This window comes from Mus pahari, chromosome 9, assembly GCF_900095145.1.
Source record: "Mus pahari chromosome 9, PAHARI_EIJ_v1.1, whole genome shotgun sequence".
In the NCBI taxonomy this organism is placed as follows: domain Eukaryota; kingdom Metazoa; phylum Chordata; class Mammalia; order Rodentia; family Muridae; genus Mus; species Mus pahari.
Genome location: NC_034598.1, coordinates 57,031,281 through 57,053,888, shown reverse-complemented (window position 1 = coordinate 57,053,888; position 22,608 = coordinate 57,031,281). Strand labels below are relative to the sequence as shown.

At 42.3% G+C, this 22,608-nt stretch overlaps 1 protein-coding gene across 10 annotated transcripts in view; it reads left to right on the top strand.

The window, feature by feature from the left end:
* Nucleotides 1–22,608, top strand: part of Grip1 (glutamate receptor interacting protein 1) — a 611,271-nt gene that overhangs the window by 228,849 nt on the left and 359,814 nt on the right. For 4 of the 10 annotated variants that reach the window (XM_029542445.1, XM_029542443.1, XM_029542442.1 and 1 more), the window contains exon 1: nt 4,052–4,792. The exons of the other annotated variants lie outside the window; for them this stretch is intronic. In XM_029542445.1, the coding sequence (XP_029398305.1) occupies nt 4,660–4,792 (133 nt within the window). In that variant the 5' untranslated portion in view covers nt 4,052–4,659. Of the gene's footprint in view, nt 1–4,051; nt 4,793–22,608 lie in introns of those variants that run through there. 10 annotated transcript variants of the gene reach the window in all.

The following is a 22,608-nucleotide window of genomic DNA, read 5'->3' as shown; positions in this document are numbered from 1 at the left end:
AGAGAGAGAGAGAGAGAGAGAGAGAGAGAGAGAGAGAGAGAGAGAGAGAGACTACATGTATGTGTTGGTATATATCAGCTACTCTTGGTTGAAGTGCATTTTTGTTGAATAATTCAGCCTGTGTTGTTTTCTCACGTGAACACATTTTTTTGTCTTAGAAGTTTAATGTTATGCTTTAGTGGTCCTTTAGTTCCACTGAAGCCCACATGTTACAATGGTAGCTTTCTCTGCAGGAGAGCAGGGTGCTGCCATTGCTTTACAAGTTAATTAGTGTTTGGGGAGTAGCTACTCAAATAGATCTCTACCATGGTCCACAGGCACAGATGCCTACAGGGTCCAGAGGTGACTGACTGAGAGAATTGGGCCCAGGGGAGGGGACTATAGCTAAATGGAAAGCATAGCTCTTCCCTATAGTTATTGTATGGAATTGGGTTCGGGGCTACCATATCATGTGATAATTTAAAAAAAAAATCAAATATCTGGTTTATTTGTATAATCGCCTAAATTTTTAGATGTTGACCCATATAGATCAAATGCCAAACACTTGGATAAGCCAATTCAAACTTGCCTGAGGAAGATAATGGGAAGAGAACCCATTGACTGCTGCTTGCAGCCTCTGCACTGGCTATGTGTTGAGGTAGCCAAATGAGGACCACTGGTTAGAATACTCAAGAATGTGCAGCCTCCCTGGTCCAGGGGAGGGTGGGGCTGTCTCTGCAGAGATGCAGCTTGCCTTGCTGAGGCCAGGACAGCTCAGCAGCAGCCGTCCAACAGAAAGGCTCCATAAACTTGAGGGCTGGTCTTGGGTTGCTAAGCAGGAACACTTTGAGGTAGAGCTGAGAAAGCATTCAGGACTATAAATCCCAAAAGGTCTGAGAGGGTTCTGTTCTCTTCCGGCACCTCTGACGGAATGGCCCTGTCATGTCGTCTTGATCTAGACACTTCTAAGCTTCTGCTGCTTCTTCATGGTTCACGGCCACGCTCATTCACTATCTGTGGCCTGAGCAGATTCTGACGGCTGTGTCCTGTCTCCCTACTTTAATAAGACTGATACCCTACGAGAGTGATAGCCGTAATCTTCCATGTAGAAACTCTGAACTGTTCTTCAATCACAGTCCCATGATGCACTTAAAAATGTTTTGTTAAAATCAAGTCCCGAGATCTTTGCCTCCCAGCTAAAATCCTCCAGAAGAGAGGGGTGGGGCATCCAAGCCATAAAGTCTCACCAACACGACTGCCTAAAGATGCACTGAACAGGAACAATCCAATCAGCAATCAGCATGCCAAAGCAGATGAAAGACCACAGACCCCGAGACCGGGACCTCAACCCAAGAGCATAGAGAACTAAGGAATGATGGGTGGATGAGAAGAGCTCACCAATTGGTTTTCTAATACCAAATGGTTGAGTAAGTGGTGGCTGGAGAAACAGCTCACCAGGGAAGGGCATAATCGGAAGATCTGAGTTCAGTTCCCTGAGCCCATGTCGGGCAGTTCACAATGCCTGCTCAGAACGTGCACACACATTCTCACACACACACACACACACACACACACACACACACACACACACACACACACAGTCACACAGAGTCGAAACAGACAGACATAGATATACGATATACGCACATGCACATACTCACACACACAGAGAAGTAAGACAGATAGACACACACACAATATTATACAAAATAAATATTTTGAAAAGGAAAACAGCAAATAATAAAATCACGGGCAAGTGAGATCTCTGCTTCTGATAGATAAGTTGTGGACAGTTTCACGGGTCTGTGAACTGTTCTTCTGCAAAGATGGCTGGTCACTTACTACTGTTTGAGAAGTTGGTCTTAGCAAATACTGAAGGTGAGAGTCAGTGACTGCCAGGAGTAAGTTTTAAGTTGCTCTTTGTAAAGGTATCGTCCATCGGCAAGAGCTCTGCTCCTCTGACAAGGGTGTCGGCCCTTCTGGATTGGAGAGGAGCTTTTAACTGCTGCTACACCGCATCCACTCCAGCTACTGTGTAGCTGCCTGTTACAGTGGTAGTTGTAGATGCAGGTAGATAAAATGTATCTCTGCATTGTTTCTGGAGAACACATGTGTTTGCCAAATTAATCACACCAATGAGGGTATTTGCTTGGTCCAATTGAGAAAAAAAAGAACCACTACCCTGCTATTCCCACTCTGTGTCTTGGTTATGGTTTCTATTGTAATGAAACACCATGACTGTATTAAAAGCAAGCTGGAAAGGAAAGAGTTTACTCAACTTACATTTCCACAGCACTGTCCATCCCTGAAAGAAGTCAGGACAGGAACTCAGACATGGCAGGAACCTGGAGGCAGGAGCTGATGCAGAGGCCATGGAAGGGTGCTACTTACTGGCTTGCTTCACATTGCTCAGTCTTCTTTCTCATACCACCCAAGATCACTAGCCCCGGGATGGCCCCGCCCACACTGGGCGGGGCCTTCTCCATCAACCACTAATTGATCTCAGGCTTACCTGCAGCCTGATCTTATGGAGGCATTTTCTCAATTGAGCCTCCTTCCTCTCTGAGGACTTTAGTTAACATAAAACTATCCAGCTCGCTCTGGTTTCAAGAGCAATCGCATAGGAAAGACTTGGTATTTCATGCCAGTAGCTCTTAGGTAGACAAGATAATCTCTGAATTAGAAGTAAAAACTGTCTGCTCGCTGCCCCAAGATTGTTCAGTTGATAAGCCGTGGGCTGGGACCAGTCCTGAAGCTTCTCTTCTTCTCCGAAGAGGGCTCCACACCCTTGGATAGTGCTCTTCTGCTGATTTGAGAGGCAGTGGTGCTACTCACTGACCTGTTATTCAAAGTCTAGACTGCAGATCGGCAAGCCTCTACTTAACTGCTTTTAATTGTTCTGCTTTGGTTGAGAGGAAGCCAGAATAATAATGAAAAGATTCAGAACCGAGGTGGTTTTTGTTGTTGTTTAAAGATGTTCATGAAACGTTTTATAGCATCTTTCTGACAGCATCATTAGGCCTGTATCTCTCTCGACACAAATCCAACCTTCTCTAGCATACCGAATGAGACACCTCAAAGCATATGGGAATTCCACGGGAGGATTGGATGTGACGCCACACACTTCAGAGCCAAACATTCCTGGTCGGTAAATATTTGACTTCCTCAATAAAATTGTCCCTCCTTCATTATGAGCAGTCCATATCTGAAAACTGAGATCTGTCTAAATGCAGAAGAGAGACCAATTGCCTGTGAACCCAATGACAGGTAGTAGGAGTACAGCCAACCCCCTTGGGATGGCTGTGCACACTTGTTATGATATTGTTATTGAACAACCATTATTCCATCAGACGCGTTTCTTTAAATTACATTTCTGGGAACAAGGAGCCAAGGAATATCATTAGTATGCTAGGTAATATGCTGACGTGAGAGTGATGAATTAGACTGGGAACCAAATGACTTGTTCCCTGTGTTAGACCCCCCCCCCCCGCCCCCGTCCATGCAGAAACCCTCTGAAGAAAGCCCCTAGAGGAGGGAATGTTACATTGAGTCATGTTTATCCATGTAGCCTCTAGGGAACTTCAGTTCTTTGGACTCAAGTATTTTTGATAGAGTTGGGTTTTTGGTTTTTTTTAAGTTGTTTGTGATTTTTGAAGATAAGGATAAAGGCTCAGACACATTCCATTCAGAATGGAGTTTCATCTGCCTCTTAGCTCCTATGTTTTATTGTTAAGTGGTGTGACACCTCAGCCTGAATCGCCCTGGAGTTCCAAGTTGGATTATTTGCGTTCCCTTTCTCTGACACCATGCCATTCCCTTTATTTGCTGGTTCCTAAGCCTATGAGAGGCTTCTCTGAGAACCGCATTTTAATATTTAGATCAAACAGCGATCGGAATACATTAATGCCCAGTGGGTTTGAAAGCAGCTGCTGAGCCTTCTCCCTGCTGCTCCAATTAACACATGCAGCACACTCAGGCAGCTAGAGGGCTGGGCATATGGGTGAAACCACTTTGCAGATCACTAGTGAGGCTTGCCAGAGAGCCAAAGGGTTAACCAGCCTTCCCTTCTCCTAAACCGCAGCTTTCTAGGAAGTTTTCCACCCGGCGGCTTTGCTTTGAGCAGAGGAATGCTAAGAGGAGTGGGCAGGATTAGCAGGTGGGCAAAGCCAGGCTCACCCTGCTTTGGTTCAGTCCATTGACTAGCGCGCTTCCCCACCCCCGCCTGGTGATGGAGGTGTTGGGTAGTGACATTTTAGTGCTGGGATGCCTCTTGCTTCAAGCTGAGTATCTTGAACTTTTGTTTGGTTTGGAAACAAGTTGAAGCCCACAGATTCGCGGGTTTTTTTTTTTTTCCCTTTTCCCTCTTTAATTGATATCTTTTTATCATAATCTTACTTTTCCCTCTGCCCCTCCCACCCTTTAAAAAAAATAGTAGATTTGACAGTTTCTTGGGCTAAAAGAGAAGTCTCCCCAAGCTACTCCTACGTCGCGGTTGTGTTTTCTCCTGCTGTGGCTGAACTCTCACAGCCTTGATGGGCACAAGGAGAAAGACTGGAGGGTGATGTGTCCCGGTCCCCGGGCTTGGTGAGGGTCATTCATGCTCCACCGGCTTGAAGAGCAGCTGGGCTCTCCGCTCTGCTGCTGGCTGCGCCTCCGCCGCGCCTGCCCCAGGAGCCACTCATGGACCGCTTCCTGGGATTTGTCAAGCAGATTCGGAGATCTAGGAGAAGAAAAGGGAAAAAGTACCGGCCGGAAGAAGATTACCAGGAGGGCTATGAGGATGTCTATTACTACGCTTCGGAGCATTTTCGAAGTAAGCACTTCCCTCCAGCACCCCTCCCCTTCCTGGTCCTTCTCACACGCCTGGGCTAACAATAAACCTTGCATGCTTTTTTCCTTTACTCTTAGAGCAAAAGACTTTCCAGATGGTGTTCTGGGAAGTGCTAGATCCATCCTGCTTTATTTGTTGCGTGTATGGCCACCGGATCATACCGAGACACCGTTACCAGTGCGGGTCTATACAGAGGTTAATATTGTAGGTGTAATCAATCGATTCTGCTATTTTAAGGAGCAGTTCGAAAAAGTGTCTTGTAGGTGGCTAGAATATGATCTGTTGTAGTTGTAATTTCTTTTCGATCATCTCACGTGCGTGTGTTTTTCTCTTTTCGAGATAGAGGAGGTTGGTTGGTTTGAAAGTCATTGTTCCTGCTGGAGTTGCTGCTCAGGCTTAAGGCTCACAGTCCCAACTTCTGGACAGATCCCTGTGATGAAGTCTGTGTTGTTTGTAAGCAGAGGTTCAAATGCTTTTCTCTCATGCTTGTTCATAACCTTGTTATTAAGTTAGGGGAACTGGCATGCTGTCAGCTAGCAGTAGCAATACCTGTAGAAAAAAAACAAAAAACAAACAAAAAAACAAAAACCACCCACATGGAGACCTTTGTAAATTGACTTTAAAATAGCGGAGGACTAAATTTTTTCTTGTACCTGTCAGGGCTCTAGGTTCCTGGCGAGGCATAGACAGATCTCCTTAGATTTAAAAGGCCCAGAAATGCCTCAGGGTGAAGAAAGAACTCATTTCCCTGCCAAGATCACTGTGTTTATGTGCCCAGATGAAGGGGAGGCAGGCGACAGCTATGTGTGATCTACATTTTAAAGATTAAAAATCATTCCCTATCTTTTTGAACAAGATCCTTATGAACTCATACCCGTATCCCATTTTTTCCCCCTTCTGGCTTTTGAAGTCTAACCATGACTGTGTCGTATTTATACCTTCTGAGCACTATCTAATAAATAATTTAGCTCCCAATTTCTGTGGCACTGAAAGCCAGGGGAATTATTTCTCTGTGACAAACCCCCTGCTGTGATTGATGGAGACTGAGGGGTGAAAACTCACTCACATGGTAGCAGTAACACAATAATGCAAATTGTAGTCCTTTGATATTTGCCTGAACAGTAGTGCTATAATGCTCTTTCAGAGTCCTCTGGGTTTTAGAGGTATTTTCATGTTATAATGCTTTTTTCATGAATAATCTATTATAATGTAGCGACAGTCTATATCTCCTAAATTTAGCTTCCCTGATATATCCTCAAATTTAACTAAGATTTGTGGCACATTTTATATAATACACACACACACACACACACAGCTTGCATGAGGAAGAAGTCTGAAATGTAGAAAGTGGGGCAAGAGTCTAAGAACGTTGCTTGTGCTGCTATTCCTCGAACACATTTCTTGTAATCAATACACGCCAAGGCTCATCCACGCCTTCTGTGATTTGCGCTGTGCTGAGTGTGTGTGCACAACCTGACTCAAAGTCTTCCCAAAAATGCTCTAGGTCCCCTCGTGTTGCCGAGGCTTTTCGTGTTCAAAACGAATTTGCTGGAAAGCGCGTCAGCCAGGAAAAGCGTTTTCCAAGAACAGCGTACAAAAGATGACATGATGAAGGAAGTGATCGCCAACTATCGAGTTCAGAAACTCAGAGAAAACGCGTTCCTTGTCTGATTCATCGGGGTTGCTCTAAGGACAAGGTGCTGATGAGTCAGAGGCTTTGCCTTCACATGGGGACAGAGCATCCACAGACTTCCCCCAGAAGCCCTCTTTATTTATGGGATGTCGTGGAAAACTTGTGCACCTAACTGGCTGTTGGGTCCCCAACTTTAAAATGCATCATCGTAAACTGAATATGTCACAGTGAACCGGCATCTCATCAAACGTTAAGTAGCCAGAGCTTTGGCAGAAGGCATGTCACAGAACATAGTGAAGTCACAGAGCATCTTTGGTTCCCGTGTCAGGGCCTCCTTGAATTGGGCAGAGGGGACTCCACCTGTATTTTACTGCTTTGGAAAAGGCACATGGAGCAAGCTGACTCTGAAAGCCAACCTTCTCAAATGGGAAACACAGCCAAATTCAATTAGGTCTGTAGCATTATCTATTTCAATCAGTCTTTGGTACAATCTGGAAGGTTACACCCCCATGTACTTCCTCACAGGGGGAGAAACTCCACTTGCATTAAGTCTGAGAGTATTGATGACACCCACATCTTATTTAGTGATACCATTAATTTTTAAAAAAAAAGCTCACTAATTTCATAAGAAATTTACCATATGATAATGAATGAATGAGCTAGTAAGGACTTCCCAGAAAACACCCCCCCCCCCCAATTCAAGTTCTTCCTTCTCCAGTACAGGCTCAAGCAAGGGCTTTCTGATAGATCTCATTCTAAACGATGTATCTTCTTGTCTGGGTTATCATTCGGAGTTTTTTCACCTTCTCTTTTATCTTAGCTGCCCCTCAGTTATTTTATGTTAGTTGCCCAACACCGAATTAAGATGTTAATAGTGCCAAAGGTCATGGAATGAAGATGGTTCTAGAAATGGATATCTCTGTTAACCTGGTTAGGGCCAAACTGGGTTTTAACTGATGATGATAGACTGGTTTTGTTTCCTCAAGGAACGTCTCTCTGTATTAACTTGAACCCACCTAGGCAACTGGGTACAAGTGGCAGAATGAGATATTTTATTAAAAGCTGCCTTTGCCATTTATCAGTTCTTTCATCATTTTAGAGTCGGAGTTTAAGCAAACAAGACAGAAGCCTTAGGCAAACTGGGTTTTAGTTCATAAAATGTGACACAGGTGTCTTTATTTTTAAGGATGGTTCTAAGTATAAAGTTATGAATTTATACCTTACTTTCTGTAATAATTCAGATTTTAAAAACCCAAACAGACAGCCCATAGCATCTTGCTGTGTTGACCAAGTCTGTTTCCAGGTCCTGGGCTCTAGAGAGACTCCTTGTCCCCAGCTTCTACAGTACCTGATACCAAACTATAGCGACTTTAGGTAAAGAGTTAGACAAGGGCTTTTAACTGGTATTTAAACCAAATAATCCTCCTGACTGCTCTGAAGGGGCTGCCAAAATCGCCAATGAATTTATTCTGATTAGGAGCTATCAAAAGTTGGTTCTTTCTATGACGATCATGGTTTATCATTGACTATTAAGGAATTTGGGAGATTTTTGATAATCCAGGGAGTTCTGAGTATGTTGATCAATCTCAGAGATCTTCCATTTGAGTACACCTCCCACGGAGCACAGTTTCCTCTGGGAATTCTCACCAAGGAGATTTGAGTGTTTCTCCTTAAGAACGACTTGACTCCATTACACAAGTGTCGTAAATCCGAAGTTGGCCATCACTCTAAAGCTAGAGCCTACAGTTTGGCTTTATTATGCTCACTGCCTCTTACCCCTCTAAATATTCATTATTGTGATTTTTGTAAAGGCTCTGGTTGGTCATGCTTAACTCATCTGCCATACAAATATAAATGTTCCGATACTATTGTTACATCTATTTTTATTTCATACTGGATAATAGTCCCGGTATAAGGCAGATAGGCAATGCCATATTTATTCCCTTTGGACCGTTCTTAGCTGTGCTAAAAATCTGGCCTTGCCACTGTCTATCTGAGGAGTTACTGAAAGGGAGGAACCTGTTTGTCCCTTCCCACAGCTCCAGCCCTGGCACCTTTTGCAGGTGCGTCATGGTATTAACTTAGGCACAGGGTTCCTCCACGGTACCGGTACTGGGCCTCCTGGGTTTTCATCTTAACTTACCTGTGCTGGAACAAAATTGCATGAAAACAGTGCCTGGCAGTGTGCGGTGACCGTTAGATTTCCTCCTGAGGTCACTTCACATGAAACTGTAGAAAGCAGAGAACGTGGCTACTGGGCAGAGCTTTTGAAGAGAGATCGTTTGTAGTGACACATCTTCTTCATTTGTTTCACTCGTCTCATTTGCTGATGCTGAGCTGCGATTCTCATGTGGTGTGCGTGTGCATATTAAAACACGAGCTGTGTAATTTTATTAAGCAACATATGCATTAGACAGTCCCACTCAGGCAACTCGGGCTTCAAGTTGATTCAAATTTCATTTTTTGAAAAACAATGCTTAATGTATTTGCTTAATTGAAAAGCATTGTATAGTATACCTCTCAGGGCACAAAACAGGTTTACTGTGAGGCCATTTTCAGGCAGTGATTATGTGTGAATGCCTTTTGATTTATCCACTTATTTGTTTATTTTGTAAATCCATGCAAAAGTTCCCGCTCTTGCCCAGAGGACTGTCAGCTGCCTAGGACTCTCTCTCTGTCCTGATCTGTGGGCCAGACAGACATAGTGGCCAATGTTGACATATCCTTTGGAAGGAAGCCAGCCTCTTCTGTAAGTTGGGTAGGCGCTGAGCAGGGAGTGTGTTTGGTTCCTTGGCCCTTGGGGGAGGGGTGAAGAGGAGAAGTGTGGGGGAGGGAAACGAAGAGGCAAGCTTAGTCATCCTCACGTCCCCAGCGCTAACATGCAGAAAACACTTGTTTTTATCCTAAGAACTGTGTTTATAAAACTGACAGGCCTTGGATGGGAGATCCTGGATGACCTCACCTGAGCCTTAGTCATACTCGGTTTGACTCAAGAAGTCTCTGAGGATTCGGAGAAACACTTACAGAGAGAAGGGCTTGGCTAGGAAGAGGCATTCTGCTTGCTTTGTTACCGACCTCTTCGTTTTTCTTTTGAAAGAATTGCTTTCCATCCACAGTGCATTTGTTTGGCTGAAAATTGATTGGCTGGCATATTCCATTTGTTAGGTATTTTACATCACCAGCTTTATTATCCCGAGCTGTATTTTGTTTTCTACATGAAATAATTTAAAGGACTAGTGAACTTGAAAGTACTTTAGAATCTATGTTGTCTGACCTGTGTATTTCTTAGACGATAAATTACTAAAATGCCCCGCAAGTGATTTGTGCAGACCCAACTGATTGTGTGATCATCACAAAATTGGGATTAGGCGGTGTATTCCTTTATGAGGTCCCCTTCTACCTCTTGCCCGTGTGTACAGTTTGGCTCTTAGGTAGTTCTTCTGGGTTATACTCGCATGAGCTAGATACTTTCCACGACAAATTGTTTATCCTTTCCATTCTGAGTCATCTTCATTGCTAACTTAAAATTATAAGTCAAATCAATATGTTTTATCTATTTAGGTTATATTGATGATTGATTATCAGTGACTCAAAACCTCCTTTCTGCACCGCTTCCTACCAGTCCCAAAGTTTGCGAACACAATGGTTTGGTCACTGAATACATCACAGTTGCTCTGAGAATGATGGAGTCAGGACTGACTTGCATTTCTTTTGGTAAGGTCGGCTGTCTGGCATAGAAAATTCTTCCTCAAGACCTCACCACGAGGAAAGGTAGCTTCTGTTAAAATTTTCCATGGTGAGCAATAACACATTACAAGTTCAGAGTCTTTATCCTGACCCAAATAACTGTAGCCCTCAGTGAGTGTAGCACACTGAGTCTGTGTCGTCCCCCTGCTTGCATTCTCCTTTCGTGTGAAGCATGTGGCATATGGAGGTGGGTAACTCCTTCAATGCTATGTTTGCCTAAACTCTACAAACTCAAAAGATCTTTGTACTGGACCCACATCCCATGTGACTTTTTTTTTTTTTTTTTTTTTAACTTTTCATTCCTTTCCTTTCTCCTTTTCAAGTTTATTACTAAAAGACAAGCAGGCTTTTCAGTGGTTTAATGTAAAGCATACTTTAGTGCTCTCTGTCTGCATGGAACACAGGGCACCTGTTTGTCCTCCGTGAAAGTATTTTTGCTCTTTTGGGAAAGAGCAGTCGTCGTATTTAAAATGCTTCTGTTTCTGCTCTACATCTGTCATTATTGGTTGTGATTACAGTGTGTACTGTTCATCCTGTGGGGACTGGTTTGGGGACAGGCACCCAAAGCAGACCAGGTCCAGCCCAGTGGTCCACCCCCTGGGAATTTGTAAATGTAACCCGATGTCATGATTCACGGAGAAGCCACCTGTGGGGTCATGGAGAGTGAAGCAGCAAACACCCATGGCAGAGAGGAAACTTAAGTTCCCCATGGCCACCTTAACTCCCCAGAGTTCCTGGAGTAAGGATCAGACCTAGAAGCAAGTCTTGTATCAGCTAATTCTAATCCAGTAGACATTTTTTTTTTTACTTTGAAAATGTAATTATTTGTTTTCAATTAATAGCAATAAGTACCAGAAGTGGGAAAAAAAAACCTATATGGTTTTCATGAAAGTTCTGCCTTTTATATAAAGATAGAAACCGTAATGGATCTGAGTAACTGTGACGTTAGATGAACCATCAGCGTCTTTATACTTCTCAGTGTCTCATTTGTCCAATGAGACACACGCCCCTGCTGCTTGACACTGAAGACCTGGGAGCATGGGATGACTGATGTGTCTAGTCAGTATCCTATGACTCACAGGGCTGCCCACAGCCCATGCACAGCCACACAGAGAGGCTGTCAAGGGGGCCACATTTAGGCAGATGACATTTCCATTTAGCTGATCTGCTGTTTCCCATTCATTCCTTTTCCTTCATTTCCTTTAAGAGTTGAATCCTGCTTTTAAAAAAAATTCACACAAATACCCCACACAGTGCTCACCAGATAATCTACTCTGAAGTTGGGATGTGGGTGGAGACTCCATCGCACCAGTGATTTTGGATCTGCAATAGAAGTAACAGAATTCTGTTCAGCTATCCCAAGTATTATGTAATCTCAAAGTCAAGATTCCACTGAAGCGTCCATCCATAGACTCCAGTTATTGGAGCATGTGTTGACCTACACTGAATATCAGTTATTGGGTTTACAGGGGAATAAAAATAAAAATTAGGTTCATTTTAAACACTAAACTTACGCTGGTGTGTGTGGTAGAAATTCTTCGAACTGATGTTACAGTATTATAAAGTTAAGGACAAATACATTCAAAAGGACATATTTCATATAGCATAAATAAGAAATACGAATCTTTTCCTCCTCTTCCTCTTCCTTGCTGGGACTGTGGATTGCAGATGCTAGAGAAGTGCTTTGTCAGTGAACTGCATTCCTAGCTCTCGAATTTTGCTGTTGCTATCTGGCCATATGTCTCGATGCATTATAACTCAAGCGAGCTTGCCTTGAACTTTTCAACAATAGGCAGGGTTGTTTTGAGCTCATAGTCCTGATGCCCATGCTCCATCAGTGTTGAAATTAGATTTATGTGCCTTCATACCTGATTCTTTATTTCCTATATTGCCAAGAACAGAAGGACTGCACAGGTGGTATGGCATGTATATACACTGGAGGAGGGGTGGGGTGTTAGCCATGGACATTTGAGGTGTGGTTTCAATTGGCATTGCCAAGGGACAAGAGCATTAAATTTGTGGAAATCAGTCACTTCTATTCCTCTAACAGATATAGGTTGAATATTCCTAGCTTCCTAAGCCAAAATGTCCCAAAATCAGAAATCTTTACATATCAGCATACCAACACCTATATATAGAAACTTGGGTACTTACCTTTATATGGCATGTCACAGTTAAAATTGCAAGCACACTAAAGATACTGTATAGAAGTGAGAAAGTATGTCTTAGGTAAAGTTGTTCACCTCTGAGAAAAGGCTGTGGAGCTGATGCTGAAGAGACCAGATGTCTTGGTCAAGAGTTGAGAGGAGGCTGGGGAAGTTAGAAGTGTGTGTACTCATTTCCAGCCGTTCTTCACTTGCTTGCTGAATGGATTGTTTTCTTAATGTTTATTTATAAGCTCAGTGTTTTGAAATTCAGAATGCATTTCTTTCTAGGCATAATAGACTAAGAATCGGGAAAAATAAATTTAAAGTCAGTCTTGATCATGCACGCCTCTAAACAAGTTCACTAACGGGAACAACAAAGTGGCCAAAGGGGACTCAAATTACTGGACAAAACCTTTGTCTTGCTGAAAAAGTAGCTCTGTAGTTGTTGGTCACGTACGAAAACCTTCTGTTTGCCCAACATTACAATGTTAGGGTCGCAAATGTGCTTTTCAGGGAGGAGAACATGGTTGACTCTGCCTAGACAATGTCATAAAACTGAGACATGAATTCTCTACATCAATAAGCCCAGTGCTCAGGCAAAAACTGCCCTTACCACAAAAATCAGAGAATCTGATGCTTGGGATTGCTTTATTGTTTGTTTTTATATCAATTGCACATATCAAAATCCTTCCGAGTCTTTGAAATTCATTACACTATAGGAAATGTTACGGTTTATATGCATACTGGCAATGCTTGTTTCCAGACACAAAGCCAGGTTGTAAAGGCTATGTGTTTATACCCAATTCTACTACAGTCCTCTGTACCTAACGAGGAATTGAGCCTCATGCCTGACCATTGTTGATTACATCTCTAGCAATAGGTATAAGTAGAGAAACCTGTCGTTTACTGGAATATTCATTATTTTCTCAATGTTTGTGAAATATGATTTATATTTACTATTTAAAAATGTATCCAACGTAAGATTTAAAAAAAAAAAAAACATTTTTTCCTGATGATTGTCTAAACTGTTTTTCATGAGATGCATCTAAGCAAGGAATTTAAAATTTATGGCCAACTTGAGCATCATGGCCATGTTTTGGGAAAACAGGTGTCTCTGGTTGCTGCAGAGCTGACCTTGTGCTTTCATGGTGTGTTTCTGTTGGCCGTGGTATGTGGCTCATAAAATTTCAAGCATAGGAAATAGCACTTGATTTGTGAAGCCCTACCTTAGACATAAAACCAGAGCCATACCAGATGAAGCCAGTGCAGCAACGAGAGTGGCTCGTGTCACACACTGCCAGTGTAGAATATGAAGCCAAAGTGCAGTGTTGGTGACCCTCAAAAACTGGATGCAGGTGGACAAAGCTTCAGTTAAGTTTGCTACAAATGATTTTACTTTTGGCTAAGCTGTATTTCTGTAAACTGTAAACTGATCTGCATGCAAATAAATGAACTCAGCAAGCATCTTTTTTAAATGACTGTGATCATGAGACTCCGAAAATACATAAATCTGTACTTTACCCTGCCTGTAATTGAGATCATTTTATGGGGACAGCTGCCCAACGTTGGGGTGAGATGTTTAGGTACTACGAAGCTGGTGGTAAATTTCTTCTGTATGGATTTGTGTGTGGGAGTTCATAGCACCAGGGAACTACTGTTTATGACTGATTTTATCTACCTATGTGGAGCCTTTATGACTTACAGGACCTAATACCACCTTCATTATACAAATTCTCAAAGCTTTGAAGGTAGGTGTTTTTAGGATCATTATGCAGATAATGAAAGATATTAAAAGCATGAAGTGTGGGACCTTCTGGGTCTAGCCCTCTGATTTTACAGTTAGCCCCAACGACATAGAGATTGCTCAGTGATTATGTTTTTAGATTTCAAGAGAAGACACAACTCAGGATTACATAGTAATCTAGGAACTGTCCTGAAGGAAACAGTTAAGGGTGTAATCCTGCAGCATCTATAACCTCCCCATCCTCCATGCCCACCTCATGGCTTCAGGGCTTGCCTGCAGGTGAAGCTCCCTACACAGGGTCCTCTCTTCTAAGGGATGAACTTGAGGCTTACACATGTGATGGTGTAAGTACATTGCACCTGCAACATTGTTTTGTGAATGTGTGTACATACACAGAAACACACACACACCCCTTTCTTGTGACAGTTTCAAACTTCAGCACCAAGGACAGCACCTCGGCTCTCAGTTGATTCTTGCCACAAAGCTGTAGAGTTAGAAGCATTCACGCTCCCGCCCTGCACAGAAACTTGTGTTATTTACTTCACACAGTAACAGTTTACATAGCAGAATGACTACAAGGTTTAGCAAGTGATGCTCTGACTCGAAGAGAGTGAGCCCTCCATTTATGCTGTTGTGATAACAGTGTCTCCTGCTACTATTCCACAACGCCTAACCACAGAGTCCTTTGCCTTTCTCCCTCCCTTGAGGCACTGTTCAAAGGCTCCTTCATGCTTGTAACCTCAAACTGCCAGTTATGGGGTTCCAAGTCAGCTCAGAGAGAATATCATGCGTCTGAAAACATAAAAGGCAGCAGCAACTGCTGTTAGTCCCGGTCATTTTGTGACAATGTCATCTTTTCTGCTCAGTCTTGTTCTTACATTTATCTCAAGTTAGGTTGTGCTTTGTGTAGGACCATATGCATACAGTGTTTATATGACTCCTATTGTTTTTTAATCTCAAGTTAGGAATTGAGAACTGATGTCTCTCACAACACGTTTGGTGGAGACTTGGACTTATCATCAATATGATCAATTCGTTAGTCCTGGGGTGGAAGCCTTGACTGAGATTTTTGTACAATTCTCCAGCAGCACAGAACCAAGAACCAAGAACTCTAAAAACTTGTGGTTGCATGAGCATCAAAACAGGAATGTGCTTTGCGTCCGTGAGACCCTACACTCAATTATTAAAAGTGAAATATTGTAAGACCTATGCATCTGTGTGAACAATAATGACACAATGACATAAGAGAAGGCTTCCTGAGACTGACTTAGGGGTCAGAAATCATGAGAATGGGAAAACTACATAGAAAGCATTTCCCTTCATTCATATTCCCGTTACTAAGTTACACAGGAGTCATACTCCTCCCACCCACAGGCGGGATAAACACCCACATACCCAGTTTACTGCTTATTTCTCAAGTGGAGTGAAATTATTCACGAGAGGCATACGTATTTTGAGTGACTATTATTCCGAACCTTAGCAACGCTGATCAAGGAACTGTTTGTGTTATTGCATATCCTTTGTACTGAAGGCTGATCTTGTCTTTGCCCAGATGCCTTCGTAGTGTGCTGTGTAGTGGTCACAGGCACTTAGCTATACAATTGTCTGCATTCGTAAGACTCTGGCTTTCATGCTTCTGCTTTTCCTTCCTAAGGTTGAATGTTTCACAAGTTATCAAAACATGCCATCCTTTATGAATATGGTAGTGATTTCTTACTTTCAGATGTAGCATTCTTTAGTATGACTTGGAATATTTAACATTGTGTCTCTCTCCTCTCTTTGGAGAATCAGTTCTTTTGTAAAGACATTGACCAGTGACTCCATTCCGTTTGGTTCTTTCCTTCACATCCTTTATTTCCCCACACTTTCCTGACCAGTAGTCATGAATGTTAACTTGACTAGGTTAAGTCAACCGTACCTGTCCTATCTGCTTGTCAGAATGCTCATGACTTCTTTCTTTAGATATCTGAGAGCACCAGGTCCCTCGGCTATTTGCCTCTCTTGGAACTTCAGCCTCCCAGATCTGGCAGCATTCACTCTTAGCTCCAGTAGACCATCTGTGGTCTCACACCTTCATTTGTGCGCTTGACATTGTTGGAAGGAAAATCCTGTGACAGTTGGCTACGTTACAGACTTAGGAGTTCCAGTCTTAGCTGGGATCTCAACCTAATCATCATTCATTTGTCTTAATCTTCACTCTCAGTCATTCCCTTTCCAAATTGCAGCTCTCTTCCACTCTGGTTGTTGCTCCACACATTCTCAACTGAAAATATATTTCTGGGTTCTCTTTATTCCCATTTCCTACTTTCACCCATCTCATTTTCCTGATATTTCAAATGCATGGCTTATACTCTTTAATCTCCAACACTCAAAAGAGGTTCCTAGTTAATATTTAAATAATTGAATGTTGGCTTGTGACTCTCTATAACCCATACCTATACCATTCCATCAAAAGTCTTCTAGCAAAGATCACTAGTGTGCCCTGATTCTATGTTTCATGGTATTTAAGACTTCCTTGACTTCTTCCATATTGCTATAGCAATTGAAGATGATACTTCACTCTGGTCCTTAGTCTTGCATCTGTGGCTCACCCACTTCATGATTCTTTTCCTTTCCAGTCACCTTTATTCTTGAGGTTTCTTCCACATTAACTTTCTTTGCTGTTCTGAAATTCAGGTTCTATTTGGATTCTTGCTCAATAAACTTTCCTTGTCCAATCTCATTTTCTTCTTTTTGGTTTGTGTGTCACGACTGAGCTCAAATTCTGTGTTTCTAAATGTCTTCTGGATGCTCCAGCATCTCAGATTTCAATTTGTTCCAAACTAAACTAACAACTTTATCTACAATCTAAACATGCTTCTTCCACCCATCGGCCCCATCTTTTGCAGTGGAAGGCATTGCCTGACTTTGGACAAACTAGGACTGGATGATCCATTCCTCACCCCCTACATCTTATATATTTTTTCTATTATAGTGTGTCTACTTTATCTTATTTATACTTTGTATTCCCTTGGTACCCTGCTAGCCCAGAGTTTGAGCCTAATAAATGTTTTAATTATATTTCATACCACACCAAAATGTAGACAACTAGAACAGAACTTGATTCCAAAGGATACATCTATCCTTAACTTTGATGTGTCTATTAATATTTAGGACTACTGGAAAGATACTTAACAGTTTGCAATGCCTTGAGGCAAAATTTTTTTCTGAGGTGTAAAGTATGCTGTTAAGAGTTCGATTCATGATTTTGACCTTGTTCATTCAAAGCCAAGTGGGCAACTTGAGTCTCAAGGACCTGCATAGCTGGAAATATTAGCTTGGTGCCCGGAATTCAATAATAATGGATTGTTTTATCCATAGCAGCTTATTGTTGAGATCTTTGCCCTAAATGGAAGTTAATCATTCTTACTTGTGCATTTTCATTAAGATATCTGCTATTTGGACTAGAATATTGCATTGAAGTAGAGTGACATATTGAAAATATGAAAAATAAAGTGTTTTCAGTGATCACGAAATGTTAATTCAGTGATTCACCGAGAATATTTCAGGAGGCAATAGAGGAGGGCAGTAGATCCAACGAGAACATTTAATTGATTCTACAAAGGGGCTTTCAACACTGTTTAAATGTAATCATCAGGGAATAGCAGCTTTTCCTGGGGCGTGGCTTATGCTGTTTTCAAACATTATTAATTGTCCAAGATGCTTAGAATTGTCATTTTCATGTGATCTTAACCCATCATCTCTATAAATAACAAAGAATAAGTTCCGACAGATGTGTAAGAGGCGCATTTATACTCAGAGAACCCACTCTGTGTTGCAGGTTTAAAAGGCGCAGTGGGAATACTTACCTTGGGATACTGATTTCAAATTTCAGGGCATGTTTAAATAGATATTAAAAGTCTTCCCCTATAAGCTAGTAAAGAGCAAGTGAATTATGGCCTACTTTGTACCAGTTTCTGTAAAGCCTGAATAGTATAGGTTTGGTAATGAGCACTACAGTAATCATAGTTTCGATTTTAAAATGTGACAATGCTTTTATATATATTTTCCTTTGGTAGCACTACTAGTAGTCTTAAAAATTAATCATCCAGCTGCTATCCTTGGTATTTTCGTAGATGGGAATGCCAAGGTATTGGAAAGTTAAATTGAGCATCTTGAGCCTCACAGCTGATGAGAAAGATGTGCTCATTCTGATGCGCCGGCTTCCACTGAGTGGGTTTCAAGCCACGTGCAACAAACAATTGTTACCTGTATTCACTTGTGCTTGAAACATTGTGAGGACTCAGTTTATGTATGTTTGTTTAAAAAAAAAAAAGTTGGTCTAAGTGGAATGGAATTTCAACCCCCAATTTTTCTCTTAGAATATCCTACTTACACAACTTCAACAACATATGTTTGGGTCTAAGTAGAATGAGATGGGGAATTTCATTTGAATTTGAAAGTCTTAAAAATAAATGAGATGTCACCATAGGAAAACTTCCCAAGAGTCAAAGGGTGAGTATTTTATTGTTCATTTACTTGAGGTTCATTGCATTTTTTGGGATGCCTTTATCAAAGTCCTCCCCTGAAGGCTCGTGGATCATGGAAGGGGAGGAGGAAAGAGCAGAAGAGCCACAGGTGGTGGATGAAGCCAATGAAACAGCTTCTTCCAGACACAGCAGGGCTGCTGCACATGTGAACTCACAGAGACGGTGGCATGACACAGCAGGGCTGACACACAGATGAACTCACAGAGAAGGTGGCATGACACAGCAGGGCTGACACACAGATGAACTCACAGAGACTGTGGCATGACACAGCAGGGCTGACACACAGATGAACTCACAGAGACTGTGGCATGACACAGCAGGGCTGACACACAGATGAACTCACAGAGACTGTGGCATGACACAGCAGGGCTGACACACAGATGAACTCACAGAGACTGTGGCATGGCACAGCAGGGCTGACACACAGATGAACTCACAGAGACTGTGGCAGCATGCCCAAGATCTGAACAGTTTCAAGGCAAATGAAAATGTCAGCACTGGGAAGGGGAAGTGGACACTAACTGTTAACCCTATCCAAGAAGCTGTTTGCCATGGATACCTGTGAGAAAATGGAGAACCAGCATTCTTTAATGGAGTGTTACTGGATCTATCAACAATCACCCCCCAACCCCCACCCAGGGCAGAGCCCATGCCTGGCAAAACAAACCACACCCCGTGCTTTTTTATGTGGGCTTTTAATCTTGGTTTGTTTGTTTGGTTGGTTGTTTTTTTTGTGTGTGTTCTTGTCTGTTTTGCTAGTTTTGGTTTTTATCTTTCTCATTGGAGAGAGAGAAAACATGAGCTTGGGTAGGTAGGAGTATGTAGTGGATCTGGGAAGAGTTGGGGGGAAGGAAAATCAACCCATACGTAGCAGCTTCAAATAACATGTCTTTTCTCATAGTTTCTGTGCACCAAGGATTTGGGTGCGATTTAATTTGTTCCTTGGGCTCCTGCTCTTTCTGCAGCTAATGAACAACACGTAGATTGTATCTGTTGCTGCTGTCCAGAGACTGGGCCAGGTAGAGGTCTCTGTACACTTAAATGCTGGCAAATGGGCCTTGGGTTCTTTCTGGCAACTGGCTGCAGACAACAGGTTTTGTTTCCTAACTTTTTTCCTCCTATGCCCTCTCTCTTAAGCAGATGGCTTCCCTCAGATCTGGAGAGAGACAGAAAGAGTTAGAAGAGACAGAAAGCAAGATCGTTTTCAAATAGTAATCATGGAAGTGGCTCTCCTTTCTTCCTGCCTTTTCTTCTTTAGAAAAGCCACTGGGTTTAGCCTGTACTCAGGAGAATGGGGCAGTACCATGGTGGGAATGTGAGGAGGTGAGAATCAATGAGTCACTGTAAGAATGCCTGCGGTATCTATAATAAATATCATTGCTCAACCACGGCAACTCCATCAGGTTTCAACAGACTGGCCACTACCTGTTCAGACTCTGTAAGTGAAAAGTTACAGAAATTAAGAACCCAAACTGGTTTTAGTAGAAAAAAAAATATTTTTGAAGGAAGTCGCAGGATAGTCCTGAGGTTAAGTAGGTTCCATGTCCATTCTGTTCTGTCTCCCTCTGGCACGTGCTTGGATTCTGTCTAGCTCATTTACTGAGTTTCCTGATGGTTTCTGTGGCTAGGAGAGTGATATGTCCCAGTGAGCCAACTAACCAGGTCTGTGTCACTCTTCCCTGAGTCTGGGAGAAAGTGACCAGAGCAGACAATAAAGCCATAGCAACTATGTGTGTCTGTCTGTCTGTCCCTTTTATGTCCCTGCCTAGTCTAAATCATACAGTTACACTGTATGTTTGGTCTTCTGAGCCGATATGAGCTGTAATAACAGAATCCCATTGGCTGTGCATCTTGTAAAGGGCAGGGATTCATTTCTCACTTGTGGAGGCTAAAAGTACAAGAGCAAGGTCCCAGCCAGTTTGGAATCAGACAAGGGTCAATTTCTTATAGGTGCCATCTTTGTGCTCATTTGGACAACTTGCTGGGCGAAAGGTACTCTGGGGATTCTTTTAGAAAGATACTTATCTGATTCATGAGGGGTACACTCTCATGATATAATCACCTTTCATCAACCTCAACCCCTGACTGCTGAATACTGTTGCCTTGACCTCCATTAGGATGGACCTGAAGATACACATGACGATGTTCATTGGCAGAATGGGAAGGCAACCATACTCAACAAAAGATGCCAGGTAAAAGAATTGCTTAGAATCAGTAACAATGGGTTAAACTATAGCTGTGCAGTTCATGACTCTCCTATGAACAGCAACAAAGATGTCTCCTAAGTATTTCAATATAACCAGTAGTAGAAAAACGTATTCTTATGACTACGTTAGTTACTAGTTAGTTACTAGTTAGTTCTGCTAAGCATGTTAGTATCACCAGTATTAGCAGAACATATCCATATGACTAAAGTTAGTTATCTATGTGGGGTTTCAGTATGAAAACAAAGCCTTATTAATGTGTTGACTTGTAGAAAATACAGGTGTGTGTGCATGTGTGTGCTCACACAGATAGTAATTGGGATCAGCTGGGGCCACTTAGGGGTCAAATACTAGGTGTCCAAGCTTGCTCATGTGTAAAATTAAACCTAATAAGCTGTAGCCACAGCTTTATAGCAGCTTGCTTGTTGGTGGCTTCTTATGCCCCTCACCTTTAAGTATCTAAAAGATTAGACCTGGGGGTCAATTCTAGCTTTCTCAGAGAGAAAATAGAACTGCTGAATTGCTCTGTGATCAAATTAGATTGCATGCGGTCGATTGCAAAACCACAAATCATTTGTCAGGCCTTGGTGGAGTTTTCTACTTTATGGTTCAGTGTAAACTGGTGCTAGTGTCATTCACTAAACCAAACGGGGTTTCCTTTTCAACCCACGATGGAGCTGGAGAGATGGCTTAGAGGGGAAGAGCCTATACTGCCTCCCCATGCAACAGACTAGGGCTTCCAGACCTCACACCGGAAGGCCCACAACTGCCCATACTTTCAGTCCTAGGAGATCCAACATTTCCCTCTTGTTCTCTCCTGACCTTCTCAGATATCCGAATACAGTGGTGCACACCAACCCACACAGGAGCACACACACACACATAAAATAATGAATGAGTGAATGAAGGAAGGAAGGAAAAAAGAAGTCTTTTTAAAATGTTTTGAAAAACTCATGCATGGTGTGTGATTGTGTAGTAGCCTGAGTTGCTGAGTCTCAGTTGTGTGTTGGATGGTGGTTACTAACCCCAGTGAATGTCTAATGGATGGGTTTTCAGGCTGACCATAAGGAAATTTTGGACTGATTTAGTCTTACTTAATTTTGTTAATTTTATAAATATGAAACTACTTTATTCTGGGTTACGTGCTGTCCTACTTGTTAGAAGAACTCCTGTCATGTCAACTTTCTTTCTTTACCTGTACCTCTACTTTCTTCTGCTTTCTCTTTTTTATACCCAGTCCAGCTCAGTACTTGGAGATTGGCACCTGTGCTTAATTAGGGTATTAAATGACCAGGGGACATTAGTAGGGTCATGAAATTGGCATGAAAGTCAGTTTTTGGACTGAAGAGGTAGGTCAGTCTCAGAACATTTGCCTTGTTCCACGTAAAACTCTGGTTTCAATTTCTAGTATATGATTAATGATAACAACAATAAGGCAATGAAAGCCAGGCTTTGGGTGTGATAGGAAAGAAAGCATGTGGAATGTAGGGACAGTCCTATTGTGTTCCAGGTAGTCTCTTCTACTCTGCTAACATGGCCTTCACTTCAGGGTGGCATGTGCAAGCTAGCACTACTGCACATGAGAAAGGTACCTGTAACATGAATGGAAGAACAGAGGTTACATACAGAGAGCATGGGGTGCTACCGTATGCAATCCAATTTTGTTTTATGTGGGTTTTAAAAGCAAGGTTGAGACCTAAGGAGGAAATTTCCTCTCACCTTCCCTAAATAGGAAATCCCCCCTCCCTTTCCCTCCCTCATTCCCCTTTCCTCCTCCTCCTCCTCCTCCTCCTC